Source organism: Mercenaria mercenaria, chromosome 9 (assembly GCF_021730395.1).
Source record: "Mercenaria mercenaria strain notata chromosome 9, MADL_Memer_1, whole genome shotgun sequence".
Taxonomy (NCBI): Eukaryota; Metazoa; Mollusca; class Bivalvia; order Venerida; family Veneridae; genus Mercenaria; species Mercenaria mercenaria.
This window is the reverse complement of record NC_069369.1, coordinates 22,710,640-22,726,416: the sequence shown is the minus strand read 5'-3', so window position 1 is coordinate 22,726,416 and position 15,777 is coordinate 22,710,640. Positions and strand designations below refer to the sequence as shown.

General features: G+C 33.3%; 2 protein-coding genes across 2 annotated transcripts in view; both read right to left on the bottom strand.

The window, feature by feature from the left end:
* Nucleotides 1-3,474, bottom strand: part of LOC128559669 (uncharacterized) — a 52,424-nt gene extending 48,950 nt beyond the window's left edge. Inside the window, exon 1 of the mRNA XM_053551993.1 lies at nt 3,314-3,474. Within this exon, the coding sequence (XP_053407968.1) occupies nt 3,314-3,431 (118 nt within the window). The 5' untranslated portion in view covers nt 3,432-3,474. The remainder of the gene's footprint in view (nt 1-3,313) is intronic.
* A 7,734-nt stretch (nt 3,475-11,208) lies between these two features.
* LOC128559668 (uncharacterized) lies at nt 11,209-15,329 on the bottom strand. The gene is made up of 2 exons (XM_053551991.1): nt 14,960-15,329; nt 11,209-11,652 (listed from the first exon to the last, which is right to left on the bottom strand). The coding sequence occupies exons 1-2, from the start codon at nt 15,321-15,323 to the stop codon at nt 11,225-11,227; spliced, it is 792 nt and encodes a 263-aa protein (XP_053407966.1). The 5' UTR covers nt 15,324-15,329; the 3' UTR covers nt 11,209-11,224.
* Nucleotides 15,330-15,777: the final 448 nt, after the last annotated feature.

Below are 15,777 nucleotides of genomic sequence, written 5' to 3'. Positions count from 1 at the left end.
TATAAAAAAAGATGTCGTGCGCTCGAGATAACATGTTGTTCGCACAAGATAAGATGTTGATCGCTCAAGATAATATGTTGATCGCTCGAGATAAGATGTTGATCACTCAAGATAATATGTTGATCGCTCAAGATAAGATGTCGTGCGCACGAAATAGGATGTTAATCGTTCGAGATAAGATGTTGATCGCTCAAGATAATATGTTCATCGCTCGAGATAAGATGTTCATCGCTCGTGATAGGATGTTGATCGCTCAAGATAATATGTTAATCGCTCGAGATAAGATGCTGATCGCTCGAGATAAGATGTTGATCGCTCAAGATAATATGTTGATCGTTCAAGATAATATGTTGATCGCTCAAGATGATATGTTGATCGCTCAAGATAAGATGTCGTGCGCACGAGATAAGATGTTGATCGCTCAAGATAATATGTTGATCGCTCGAGATAAGATGTCTTGCGTACGAGATAAGATGTTGATCGCTCAAGATAATATGTTGATCGCTCAAGATGAGATGTTGATCGCTCGAGATAAGATGTTGATCGCTTAAGATAATATGTTGATCGCTCGAGATAAGATGTTGATCGCTCAAGATAAGATGTTGTACGCACGAGATAAGATGTTGATCGCTCGAGATAAGATGTCGTGCGCACGAGATAAGAGATTGATCGCTCAAGATAAGATGTTGTGCGCACGAGATAAGATGTTTATCGCTCAAGATAAGATGTCGTGCGCACGAGATAATTTAATCTTAAAAAAATAACATATGTCCTAAACATACCACCGTAAAAGCCTATTCAGTTACTGCAATATAATTATTTGTCTGACAAAACTGTACGAGTGTCAAGGCTACTGAAAGTGTTCTATTAAAAGTATCGGACATTTTATGTTGTATGATATGTTCAGAAATAACGATAATAAAACAGCTCAAAAATTTGAAATAGTTTCAAAAATTACAAAAAAAGGTTTCTTCTACTTTATAAAACAACCATGTCTATTACCACATATCTAATAAATCATTGAAGTCATAGCTCTGGTTATAAACACTTTTGAATGAAATGTAAGACAAAACTTGATATGTATCAAAATGATCCACATCACAACAAAAATGGTACATTCTAGACATTTTCAGATTTCTACACACCTGAGTTTCCATATATGGTTGGGAAAAAAATCTAATTATTTTTACAAAATACTGTAAAATCTTTAGTATATGTTGGATTTTCATTTTGCTAGTTTAACCTTTAGCCTGCTAAATTTCTAAAATGGAATTGTCCATCATTCAATTGGGGCTGTACCATTTAATATTCAAAGGGATGTTGATTGAAATTTTACTCACTGAATAGCAAACAGTGCAGACCATGATCCATGCAGGCTGATCTTGGTCTGCACCGGTCGCAAAGGCAGAATCACTTGCCGCAAGCAGGCTAAACATTGAGGATCTATTAATAGATCTCTGTATTTTTCAATAATTTGTTGTATATATAGGGTATTAAATCAACCATTCTAATTCTCAAAATCAATTAAAAATGCCAGAAACAATATTTAAAATATGATTTGCGTATTCTTTGTAAAACATGTGGAAATTATACATGTATTGTTTAATGTATTAATGGCATTGTTGTTGCTATCAAATCGATTTTCTTCTAAATCGCTTGAATAAAACGACCAGAGAATGTGTTCCAGTAATTACTATTGCTCTCAAAGAATGTGTTTCCTGAACTAGAGCTAGATATAATCTTGATTTTCACATTCTCATTCATATTAACAATGGTCATGGCATCAAAGCTGTAGCAGGAAAAACTACTACTACTGGATCTATTTATCCGTGTTTTCTTAAAAGGTTTGTCATTGGCCATGAAGGCAAAATCAACATACTTTCCAGGATTCACACAGAATTGTACAGTAAATGTATAAACGCCAGAATAAGGAGCGGTAAATAAACCATTCTCTTTGTTGTAAGCGTCGCCTTTATTTAAGATGATTTCTGTGAAAATCATTGTTTGTCCGCTTGTCGGTGTGTAATGTTTGGGACGTCTTGCAGAGAATAAAACGATCTCTGGTATTTTCACGCACTCTGTAAGACCATAATTTATAAATATTTTGTAGACCAAAATTTATAAATATTTGTTAAGTGTTATTATATTGAAAACAGCATTTTACTGTAAGAATAAAACTGATACATACATGTATTTGTAAAGTGTTATTATACTGAAACAGCATTTTACTGTAAGAAGTGTAAATTACAAGCATGTATAAAATACTGCTGGACAAGAATAGTTAAATAAACATTTCGTAAGTTTTAAAACTAACGATATTGTTCAATATCACTTCATACTTTCAAATGATATGGACCAAGCTAAATGAGCGAAATCGGCTCAGCTTACTATGTTAGTTGTAAATTCATTAAATGTTTTTCTTTACATTTGTTCTATGGAACAAAATGAAAGCTAAAGAGAACATACAAACAGCAAAATGTATATGACAAAAAGTGATAATGCAACACAACACTTCCGATCATCACCAGGCGGAGTCGGTCAAATAATTTATATAGCCTGAATTAATGGTATATCAAATTGCAATTGTAATACAGCATAAATCATTCTGTCGCATTCATGAAAATAAAAACCTAGAACAAATACTACTCCAAACCGCAAGCCATCGCCATCTTTACCGAAAATAAAAAAAAACGGTCAAAATGTTGGGGAAAAAACGGAAAAAAATGTTGCAACTTAAAAATAGGATATTCCAAAAAGAACGCATTTTCACGAAAATAAAATCAGAATACGTACAGCATAGACAAAGAAAATTGAAGACAAATCTAACGAACATATTTGAATTACAAGTTTTCTGATAACATCGTACTTGAACACGCAGTTTTATTTGAGTGCAATTTCATTGATAAAACTTAATTCTAAGCAGTATATTTAACATTTAGAACACATACAGGTATCATTTACCACGTCAAATTGTTAAATTGTTGAGTTTTTTTTTATAATTTTATAGTTAATTTCGATGACCACTTTTGAAAATCTGGCAATGTATGGCATATACGTTTTATCAGTTTGAGTTATTCTTTTTACTTTTTCATTCATAGCACCTCAAAAATTCGCATAATAAACAAATATGCACCACACCAAGCTGTTTCATTTGGATCAAGGACCCAGATTTAACAAAGAACATTTTTAAAATCAATTATCTTTACAAATTTTATAAAATGGTGTAATGTTATGGTCTTGGTGTCATTTTCATTACATGTCAAGCACATTTTCTCTAGACGCCAATAAAAGGGATTAGTTAAATTGAACAAACCCTTTAGTTCTTTATTCCATCTTTCTTTCTCGGCTGCTAGTACTTTCATTTCCTCTTGAACTTGTGTTTTTGTCTCTTGAATGGCAGTGTTTAATGCTGTAACGCTTGTGTCATTCATGGTCAGTAATGTCTTCTCCCATGTGTTTCTTTCTGTTTGTAGATTATCAAGAGCTGTTGTTACTTGTTTCCGAGACCCTTCAATTTCTTTTTTCATAGCTTCCACAGAAATTTCAAGTCTTATCATTTTTTCTAAGAGCTTCTCTTCGTAGTGGAATTTAGAACAGTGTGGTTCAGAAACACTATAACGAAAAGTTGTCACAAATATGATAAATGCTGATACAAAATTTGGAAACATTTTATCCTTTTTCAAGTCCAATGTACGTTAGATGATTGTGTGGAAGTCTTTACGATACATATGTATGTCTAATCTAATGTAAATACATTTATGCTGGTTCCCCACGACCAAATGTTTGGTAGGTGGTGGAGGGGGCAATATCCACGATTATAATAACCTGTTATACGTTTTCATGAATAAGCACAATATGGATAACACAAACATCCTATTGAGAGGTGTTGATTTGGATCCACAAGCGAGGCGCATTTTCTCCACATTAAGTTTGTCTGAAGTCATTCGTTCTCCGCCTTTGATTCGTGTTACTCTCAGAGAAAATGTACCATTTTATTCAAGTGTACGTCAAGGTTTTGAACTGAAACTGAGTGTTTGTCTCCACGACACATATTAATTATAAACTACTATCTGGAATAAGCAAAATAAGCAAAAAATGGGTTTATTTTAATGACAAAAATGAATTTATTTTAATAACCAATAATATGGTGGATATTAGACCAACTGATTTACTGACTACAAGCCAATTTTCAACAAGTAAACAAAAACACACATTTTCCATGTAAACAAAAAGATTACACAATTGCTTACATATTAAATAAATTTTGCAAATCTTGCTTTTAAGTCAAGTAATATTTCTCTGAATCCTACGGAGAAAATTGTTTTGACTTTGCCGTAGTAACTCATTTGATGTTGTTTTTTTTTTTTTTTGATTCGCGACAAAATTAAAAGGATTATTCTTGTCGTCTGGTTAATGACACTTTCTATTGACAGTTTTGTGGTTATTGCTGTCATACAGCATAAAATTTTAAACCTGTACAGGGCTTCGAAAACTTTGAAGTTGGAATATTATTTTTGAATCAGTTCTAATTGTCAAGGTCTAAACAAATATCGTTTAGTATTTATTTGTTCAATTAGTTTATATAAGTACACTCAAGTACTTTAAAAAGTAACCATATAAACAGTTAAAAGAAACATTCAATCCAAGATTTTCGTAATGCACTGAACAAAACTTCTAAATGAAGTCTTCGCATGAATTTAACTGTATATTTATTTTTCGTAAATCAAATTATTTGAAAGTTTACACCAACAATATAGATATATATAAAATATTATTGTCGTACTTTGGTAAATATTTCTTTGAAAATTGACGTCACGGTGAGAACTGACGTAGACAAACCACATGATCTTAAATTCTTTAAAAGCAGTGATATATAGAACTACACTTTGGTTTAGCTTGTTCACTTTAATGATATGATATGCAATGCACAGGTGACGTAATGCTGGCAGTAAGTATGCCCCCTTTTTAGACATTGCTTTTTTATTTAGTTAAACGCTAGCTTTTGATGAATAATTTTGTATGATTTTATATCATGAGTACATTCCAAACATAACCTCTGTTTCGACTTTGTAAGCGGTATTAAACTATTTTAGTATCTACGCCATTATTGCATGTTCTCTTCTGAAGCTATTGTCATCGTTTACAGCATACATTTATAAATGAAATTAGTATATTGTATACTTGCTATTTCAGTAATTCATAAACTTGAATCTCTATTTGACTAAAATACTGTGCAGGAGGGGTTGAACTATCTTTTTTTTCTCTGAAGTATAAAATTTTAACAAATTTTGAAGGATAAAATAGACGCTTCATATATTATTTACAAGATTTAAAAAAGTACATAATTGTTCGCTTCATAGTATTCTGATCATATTGTTTGGTAAATAAAAGTAGGTTTAGTTTGTTAAAAGCAATTGTTTATTGGGTAAAATATGTCAATGCCATGTTGATATGATAAAAAGCATCGTGTTGCCGTGAGCATGGCCCATTTTCTGATACATTTGTATTTCTCTTTCTCATATTATATTGGTAAAACAATATTACACGAGGAAACCGTGGCTGTGAACTTGGTATGACATGAATTACAACATGCACTCTGTGGGAACATGTGATAACGGTCACGTTTCAAGTATCACAAAAGAAGCCTGAGTATCGGATAAAATTTAATGAATACTGAATAATAAGTGAATATAAAAAATATTTGCACACAAGTTGTAAGATTGAAATAATTTCCATGTATGGATGAGGCATTTTTAAAGTCCTTGAGTTTAGATAGATGAATGTTACAACTTGTCTAAACCTCATGCTAAAACGTGTAAAAAGTCGTATTGAATTTTAGAGCACTGTGATTTATGAAAACATTGCAAGATTATCGCTGTTTAAAATAACGCCCAACATAAGACTAACTAATAAATATACATGTAGATTTTGAAAACCTATCCAATTATTCACTGCTGTCCGTATAAATTGTAAGATTATTAGCAGAAAAATACAACAATGTGGCTATACCGTGCACTTTTAACATGTTTATAATAGAAATTAGCCCAAAATATAACTTTTATAGAAAAGCCTTACCTACGAGGTTAATCTAAGACAATATTCATCACTAAAATCACCTGGACATATAAATATATAAATATCAACAGATGAAATAATTTGTCCAAAATGCACATCTGAAATAAAAAACGTGCAAGATGTTATACAAATTAATCTTAATACTGTTTTATGGGATAGGGCATGACCTGTAATTGTACATGCCGTTAGTGTGAGACAGACGACACCATTATTTTTATCAGAACAGAACAGATCATAATTTTATTTCAGTAACTTATACATATAAAGTATCTCGTTACATACATACATTTTAAAATATAATAATTTCTAGGTCACATGATAAACTTATAAAAACAAGGATAAATATCAAATCTTTAAGTAGAGAAAAAAAATATATAGCATATTGAGGTCATATTTGATGTGTGGAGAATAGACGAAAATACATTTTGCTATATCAATACATTTTAAATATAATAATTTCTAGGTCACATTTCAAACTCATAAAAAAACAAGTATAAATATCAGATCTTAAGTCAAGTCAAGTCAAATAGTTTATTTACGTCTCCCCATACGTACAGCATGATAAAACATTACGATATTACAATATTTTAAAAAATACGTATGCCTTTCTATACAGAAATATAAGCGACAATTTGATCTATACACATTTACATATTCTAAAACCTAATATCTATTAAGATGACTAAGTCACCAACATAAAACTATTAAAATCTTTATATGTAGGTATACCTTCAAAAGGTTACTTACTTAAAATTAAAAAAGTATAAAATTTAAAAGCATGAGGAAACTGCGAATCTATCTGTGGCTAGGTGCAGATCATTTTGTGTTTAAGATGTTATACGGAAATTTTGAATCTATCTGTGACCAAATAAAGTTAATAAGCGCTGTCGGAGGACAGCAACGCTCAACTATTCGACAGCCTTGTCAACTGAATGAATATTAAAGTCAGAAAAGGGGCATAACCTGTAAAATTGCAGAACAGGGTTGAGGAACCTGCACAATACATATCAGCTCATGACAATGGATAACTGCGTGAAGTTTCAATCCATTCCCACAAGTGGGCACTGAGATACCAGCTTACATAAAAAAACAAAACTGAATGTCAAATCATGACAGTGAACAATTGTATTAAGTTTCAATTCATTCCCATTAGTGTGTACTGAGAAACCGGCTGACATTCACAAACTTAACCATGCAAAAACTGCTAAATCAAGTAGAGAATAAAAGAACATATAGCATATATCACTTCTGAAAAGGCATTCCACAAGTCAAACTTTATTTAACATCATACAAGAGTCCTTTTCTCGTACAAGCGCAGACTGAATTGAATGCTTTGTCTAATATATGGTGTTTGCAGCATTGTTTTTAACAACTTATATCATGCATGTTTTTAAATACCTTTTGTAATTACCAAAGGAATACTGTTTAATTCAGAAGTTATTTAAGAAATAATAAGTTCCCAAACGTGGTTTATCGTAGAATAACCCGTGTTTTGAGTTCTTATGCGTAAGAATATATCACGAAGGACTTAGGCCTGAGTGATATATTGTTTCGCATTATAAAGAAAAACTCGGGTTATTCTACGATAAATCACACTTTGGAACTTGTAATATTTCGATTCTAACACGACATACTAGTATCAGCAGTGTTAGAAAAAATGGTAACTACTTTTTACGACTGTGCTACGCACCTGGATCGGATGACGTCATTGCACGAGAGTGGTTTATTGCAGAATAACCCGAGATAGATCTTGCTCTACATGTATGTAGGTTATTCGCTGGTCATGTTAAAATTAACAATAGTTGCGACAGTTTCTACCTTATCATACCTACTAAAATGAAACCAAATAACTGTTAAACATAAATAGCTTTTTAAGGCCTCTTGTGGTAACAGACCGTTCCTGAATTTAAAAGTTTAATCGTTTCAAATTTATAACCACAATGTATTTTTCACAACAGAATCTCTCTGTTCAACACACTGAGTTATTTGATTTTCTCCAAAAACAATCAACAGTTTTTAATGTTTTATAAAACGAAGAAACATTTAAAATATTTCATCAAACTAACTACAAATGACTTAAAAACTTTAAACCTCCCCCAGGATGTGGCCCAACCAACAAAGAAAATCGTCGATTTATGAAGTTGTGCCCATGGTTTTGGCGGCTGTATAAAAGATGTAAAATGTATGCGGCAGGTCGTCTGTGAGAGTACTTCTACTACAAACTTCCCTTTCAAAAGTCACTCTCCCCGTGTCTGCCATCAAACACCTGCTGCTAATGTTTAATTCTTACGACAAGCCTCGAGGATTCTTTCGTGTCTTGAAAACAAAAATGTCTGGGAAGGGTTTTACAAGTATTTCTCGATCACATACGCACTACAGTAAGATTTCGGTTTCAGGAGGCTGTGTTCTTGGGACATGACTTCTGTTTTCCCTCTTTGTCCTTGTTTTAAGATCTGACACTTGAGAACAACTAATTTCAAGTTTTTCTTACAAATTACAATTAAAATATTGTATTGGATAAGAAATGGAAATGATTTGATATCAACAACCACACAAGTATTTCTTATATAGCATTTCAAATCTCTGTTAAGCTGGATTTTCATGTAGATTGATCCAGTGGTATTGCTGGACAGATATTGTTTTAATTTGACCCAGTGATATTTTTCAACAGTATTTAAAATACGCTAAATTGGCTAAAGACTCTCAACCTATCTATTTCAAGTAGAAAACGTATGTTTATATAGGCATATATTCTTGATATATAGAAGATGAAAAGCAAGTTGAGACGTTTGTTCAAAACAAAAGTCTATTTTTATCAACATAAAGGAAAAAACGTGACAACCCTGTAAACATGAAGTCATTGGGCCAACGAAGGAAAGCCGTCAAAGGATAATCGTTGTTGGGCCATTGCTGGCTCAACAATGATTAATGAGTATTGTAAATACAGCTGTTGGGCCAACGTTGAACCAACTTTAAATTTCCGTCAGAGATATCTCTGCATTGGCCAAATATTGATTTTCAGGAAAAGACAGACGCAGAAGAAACATCGTTGGCCCAACGTTGGTCCATAAATGGTATGAAAATATTTTCCCTAGTGATATATAATTATATATTTTACGGGTCACTGTTTTGTCATAAGCCCCTACATATATACCCGGTGGGTAGGTGTAACATGCAGTATTTAATTAAATACTTTTCTGCACCCATTCGTAATCATAATTCGATCGGACGGTAAAATACAGACTGTAATTCTTTTTAATAGGATTTAATCAGTGATTGAAAAAAGAAAAATGACAGAATTTAGTTTTTCAGCTAGATTTATACAAGGCTGGAATCTATAATTGACATGCTGCAGTGATGAAATATTCTATCATATTTCTTTAGGAAACTTGCTGACAAAAATTCTTAGATTTTTTAGTGTTGAATGTTAAACAAAACCACACTTATTTGAAAATAAAATGTAAGTTTTAGTGGGGTTTTTTTTTCATATAAGTTATCGTTTGGGATAATGACTCGCGAAATTGCATTGGGCAAACGTTGACATTCTTCAATGGGCCAACAAAGTGTCCGCTGTTGGCCCAACGTTAGTCCATCGCCTGTCTGTCTACTATCTGGGAACTAGCTTAGTATGATACATATCATTCAGTATTTTCAAACTTTCAGTTTTAATTAGCTCTTAATTTTGAAATTAGCAATTGTTCCTCTGATTTAGCATGTAAATAGTATTATTTGTCTTTATGACTGTGTTTCTTGATCAAATATACAATGTACTGTGAAAAATCTGTTATAATTCTTTTACAGAATGGCTGTGTACGGCTGTGCATGACAATGGAAGATAATTATTTTATGTTCTGTACATAGATGAGACTAGAAGAAAGAAGTTAAAATTTCAGTTTATCTTTTTTGACATGAATGTTTCATCGTTTTCCTGCTTATTTCTTATTGTAAATAGTTAATGCATTGACGCAAATATCCACACATCAGCCTAACACAATAAGAATGGTATATACACAGTTCTAACATATCTGTCGTATTCGTCGTTGTGCACATATATATTTACATTGCTGTTGGTATTTAAAGGCCTAGATTTTGGCAGTGGGCCAAGGGATTTTTGTCTTCACCAGCACAGTTGGGGGCTAATGACCATCACAGTATGGCTCCAATAAACAAGGGTCATTGTTTATTGGAGAGCCAGTCTACCTTACAAGTGTATCTATTAGTGAGAAGAGGAAATTATGTAATTTATTTTAAATTAATGAATAATTGATAACTTTTAAAATTATACTAGTTTTTTTTTTTTGGCATTTCTATGTAAAGAAAAATATTTGTTGATCAAACACAATAATAAAATAATCAGAAACTTATTTTCATAATAATGAAATAATGAGAAACCTGCAAGTTTTTATTTTTTCAAATTCTGTCTGGAGAATTGTGTTATTTCTGAAAAATGTGACTTTCACTCATCTAACGCTTGCAGAATACTGTAAGTAACATTAGTCTAAATTGAAAACAGAATGTGAATTTCAAAGTTACAAAGCAAAACATGTAACCCTTTTGGCAACATACTAGTACTGAAAATGAAAACTGAGTATAGATGGAACACAATAATTTTATATTCAAATAATGTTGATTACATGAATACATGAAAATCAATTTTCAAATCGAAAAATATTTTTTATCAGCACAAAGAAGTTTTCACCAGCTTGTGTTTTATTATCATTATTATTTTCAATATTATTACTGTATCTTTTATCATCCTATATGTAATATAATAATAATAATGATAATAATATACTAATGATAATATAATAATAATAATAATAATAATTATGATTATCTTTTATCATTATTATCATTATTATAACATTAAAGTAATAGTTATTATCATCTACATAATATCAAAATAATATTTTTTTTTCATTCCACATTTACTAAAGAAAACTTAATTTCTTTCAACTCCACTGCACACATCTTCATGGTCTAGTTGGGGTCCCTGCTGTGCTAATTGCCCTCTAATCAGTTGCTATTACATAATCGCTGATAAGCAGCAGATAAGATGGGAGTTGTATATTGGATTGGGGGGGGGGGGGGGGGGAGGGTACACTTATATAGTAGTGAATCTAGGCCTTTAAGCATTTTATTTAAATTTCTAAATGGCCTGAATAAGACGACCAGAGAATGTGTTCCAGTAATAATCACTGTGTTCCCCTAAAGCTGTTCCTGAATGACAGGCTATAATCTTAATATTCACATTATCATTCTTATCAACAATGGTTATGGCATCGAAACTGTAACAGGAAAAGTAACTACTACTGTGTCTATGGATCCGTGATATCTTAAACGGCGTGTCATTAGCCATGAAAGCAAAATCAAAATATTTTCCAGGATTCACACAGAATTGTACAGTAAATGTATAGATGCCAGCATAAGGAACAGTGAATACACCATTCTCTTTGCTGTAAGCATCACCTTTATTCAAAATGATCTCTGTAAAAACCACGGTTTTTCCATTTGTTAGTGAGGTGTCCTTTGGATGTCTTGCAGAGAATAAAACGACCTCTGGTATTTTCACGCACTCTGTAAGAATAAAATTTGTAAATATTGTATGTTTTATTATATTTAACAGTATTTAACTATACAAATATTTATAAACCATATAGAAACAGCTGGTTAAGTAAGGTTTGCTTCTTAATTGGCAGAGTATCAGATCCCTATCTCAAAGGTCAAGGTCTCACTGCGGATCAGAGGTCAAATAAGATATTGTCGGTGCAGTAATTTTGACTTGCATGGAGCTTTAACTAAGAAACTGGCTGAAATGTTTGAGTCATTGAGGCAGCGTGTCAACAAATAATGGACTTGACATTCATCCTCATTGGTACGGTGTTCTGTTTGGATAATCGTGAGTTTTTATTGAATCCTAAACCGCGATGTACGATGACGAAAACGCGATGGCACGATGATGAAATCGCGATGGTTCGATGGTACGATGGTGAAATGTCGATGTAAATTCGCGTTTTCGTCATCGTACCATCGCGTTTTCACCATCATATCATCGTACCATCGCGTTTTCATCATCGTACCATCGGTTTTCACCATTGTGCCATCGCGTTTTCATCATCGTACCATCGCATTATCACCATGTACCATCGCATTTTCACCATCGTGTCATCGCGTTTTCACCATCGTACCATCGCGTTATCACCATCGTACCATCGCATTTTCACAATCGTACCATCGCCTTCCGGTGGTCATGCGCAGTGGTATAGTATATGTGTCAGTAAAATACAGTCTTGATACAATCTCATTTTCACATTGCACTATGTTCCTTCTATAAGAATAAGCTGAGTTTGAATAATATCATGTGACTATTACATCCAGCTTTTTATTTACTTTCATGCATACATAAAATACAAAGGACGTGGCCTTGAAGGTTTGGCTCAGTTTTAATGAACTGAGCATGAAAGCGACTAACCCACACATTGTGAATTGTAATTTTTGAAATAATTTATCACCGAAAGGCAAAATGCCGCCACTGTTTCATATATTTACATGAAACATAATGGTTGACCAGTTTATAGTTTCCAGAATTACGGAAATATTCGAATTTTCGCAGTTTTTCTCATGAACCTTTATAAACCGATACAACGCTTTATTTTGTAAACATTGATGAATATAGAACGAGACGTGACAGTATATTTAGACGCTAACATCACGTGGGCAGCAAACCAAAAGTGCGCATGTAGTTAATACTCGTCTACCGATTAGGGTAGTCGGCATGATTTACTTTGCCTTATTTAGGTAAGAACCACTATCGTACCGAATAACACTACCTAAATAACGGACCGTTCCATTATTAAAAGTACTCAAACATCGCTCACCGCAAAACCGAACTATAGGTAGCGCACAGCATTATGGCGGTTAGAAGTGAAAACAAAACAATAACACAATAAAATTAAGTCAATACACTAAGTTTATGATTTAGTCAGTGATTCCTCGTTGGCCGAGCGGTTACGGTATTTGTATAATTTATACATTTTCGTCGGAAGTTCTATCCCCAATTTTTTTTCACTTTGCATTACATACTTAGTGTAAGTTTGTTTTTCTCTGGTTTCTAATTTTGTTTCTTATTTTCGTATAAAATTGGTAGTATCTATAAATCAATCAATCCTAAAATTATGGCCGGGTAATGCTTTTATTAAAGTGAAGTGTAAGATTGTTATAAAACTTATAAAACTAACCCGTACATGTTTAAAAATATCACAGGAAAGCTTTAAAAAATTAGATCATTTTAAAGGTGGAGCGTATTTGGAGATAATTACATGTCAGTTGTGACATATAATTTCAGTGAACATGTTAGAACTAGATTTACTAACTCGTTTTGTCTTCATTGAATTGTAGTGAAGAAAAAATTAAAGACAAAATTTAACGGGTCTGGGAATCGAACTTACGACGAAAAAGTATAATACGAATACCGTAACCGCACTAGGCCCAACGAGAAAATCACTGTCTGCAATCGTAAACGTACTAAGGGTTATGTTATTGTTTTGTTTGTTTTATTTCAAAACGTCAGAATAGTGTGCGAAACCTATACGTGTGCGCTCTATTGATAGTCACGTGATGTTTGCTGACGGGAATTCCGTTTTTTTATAAGCCGGGAAACCCTTATCAGAAATTGTAGACGAATGTTTTTATCTTAAATTTGTTAGGAAAACAACGATTTTCAACAGAATTTGATGAAAAATACATTGTAAGATAATCGAATATGCAGCATATAGGCGAATAAAGCAAAAGTTTGATTTTTTAAAATCTGACACCACGATGTGTGGGTTAGTCGCTTTAAACATTTGGTAAAACAACTTGCAAAACAGCAGAATCTAAATGGTAAATTTCTTTTCACAAAATACATTGAAATACATTCATCTATTGTTGACGAAAATACAAGTGCACGGAACTACGCATTTCTAACCGGAAGGCGATGGTACGATGGTGAAAACGCGATGGTACGTTGGTGAAACCGCGATGGTACGATGGTGATAACGCGATGGCACGATGGCGAAAACGCGATGGTACGATGGTGAAAACGCGATGGTACGATGGTAATAACGCGATGGCACGATGGTGACAACGCGACGGTACGATGGTGATAACGCGATAGCACGATGGTGAAAATGCGATGGTACGCTGGTGAAAACGCGATGGCACGATGGTACCATGATGAAATTCGATGGCATGAAGGTACAGTGGTGAAAACGCGTTAGTACGATTATGAAAACGCGATATTACATCGACATTTCACCATCGTACCATCGCACCATCGCGACTTCATCATCGTGCCATCGCGTTTTCACCATCGTACAATCGTTGTTTCATCATCGTGCCATCGCGCCATCTCGTTTTGATCATCGTACCATCGTGCATCGCGGTTTAGTATTAAATAAAAAGTCACGATTGTCTAAACATAACACCGTACTTTGGGAATCAATTTCCTTTTATGCGTCAAATACAAATGTAATTGATTCCGAGATGATTTAATAACTAATTTCGATGTTCGTCCTGTAATGCACTTATGTTTTATTAGTTTAATGTAGTTGACTAAAAGTATTCTTTTTCCTTCATCCTTTATGTCAAAGAATGCACTTAACGAACAATCAAGCTTGTTCTTTTCATTCTAAATACCAAGATTTAGCAAATATTAAATTAGTGCTCGACCGACCTTGAAGTAGAATGAGCATTTTTTTCAATAAGCACTTTTAAATTTTTTATAAAAATAAAATTTTAGTAAAATGTTATGGTTATGTTCCTAATGTCATTTTAATAACAAATCATGCTGCAAGCATTTTTTCTCTAGACGCATATACAAGTTAATAAGTAAAATGGAACACACCCTTTAGTTCTTTATTCCATCTTTCTTTCTCGGCTGATAGTACCTTCAATTCGTCTTTAACCTGTGTTTTTGTCTCTTGAATGGCAGTGTTTAAAGCTGTAACACTTGCGTCTTTCATTGTCAGTAGTGTTTCCTTCCATGTGCTTCTTTCTGTTTGTAGATTACCAAGAGTTGTCGTTACTTGGTTCCGAGACTCTTCAATTTCTTTTTTCATAGCTTCCACAGAAATTTCAAGTCTTATCATTTTTTCTAAGAGCTTCTCTTCGTAGTGAAATTTAGAACAGTGCGGTTCCGAAATGCATATGTGAATAATTACCACAACAATGAAGCTTGCAGTGACAACATTCGTCAACATTTTTAACATTTTTGAAATCAGTTGTACGTTAAGTGTTTGAACTAAAATTGTACTGAGATGTTCGCGACACACATTTATATATGAACTTGTATTTGATAATTTATGCAGGTTGCCACGACTAGAATTTTAGTAGGTGGTAGAGGGGGGTGGGGGAACATTCTAGACAGGTTTATTTTCTCTTTGCAAAATAGTCTCGCCCGGCTCACCAGTGCGGTGAAAACGAAACTACCAATCGAACGATGATGAGTTCGATCCACGGGCCAGTCGCAGGCTCCTCGCAACCTTTTGACCGGCGACAATATTCTAAATTTATTCGTTCTCCTCATTTATGCGGGAGGTTGTTCGTTACTGGTGTAGAACAACTGTAGAGTCCTGTTTCGGTTTCCAAAAACAGTGGTTTGATTAACTGACCATCATTACATACATAATACTTCTATGTAATAGAAATGAACAAGTGCTGGCT

Excerpts from the sequence above, each read along its gene's own strand:
- LOC128559668 (XM_053551991.1), bottom strand. The coding sequence starts at position 15,323 with ATGTTAAAAATGTTGACGAATGTTGTCACTGCAAGCTTCATTGTTGTG. Across the intron at positions 11,653-14,959 it reads ATGGAATAAAGAACTAAAGG|AGTGCGTGAAAATACCAGAG; the intron begins GTGTGTTCCATT and ends TTATTCTTACAG.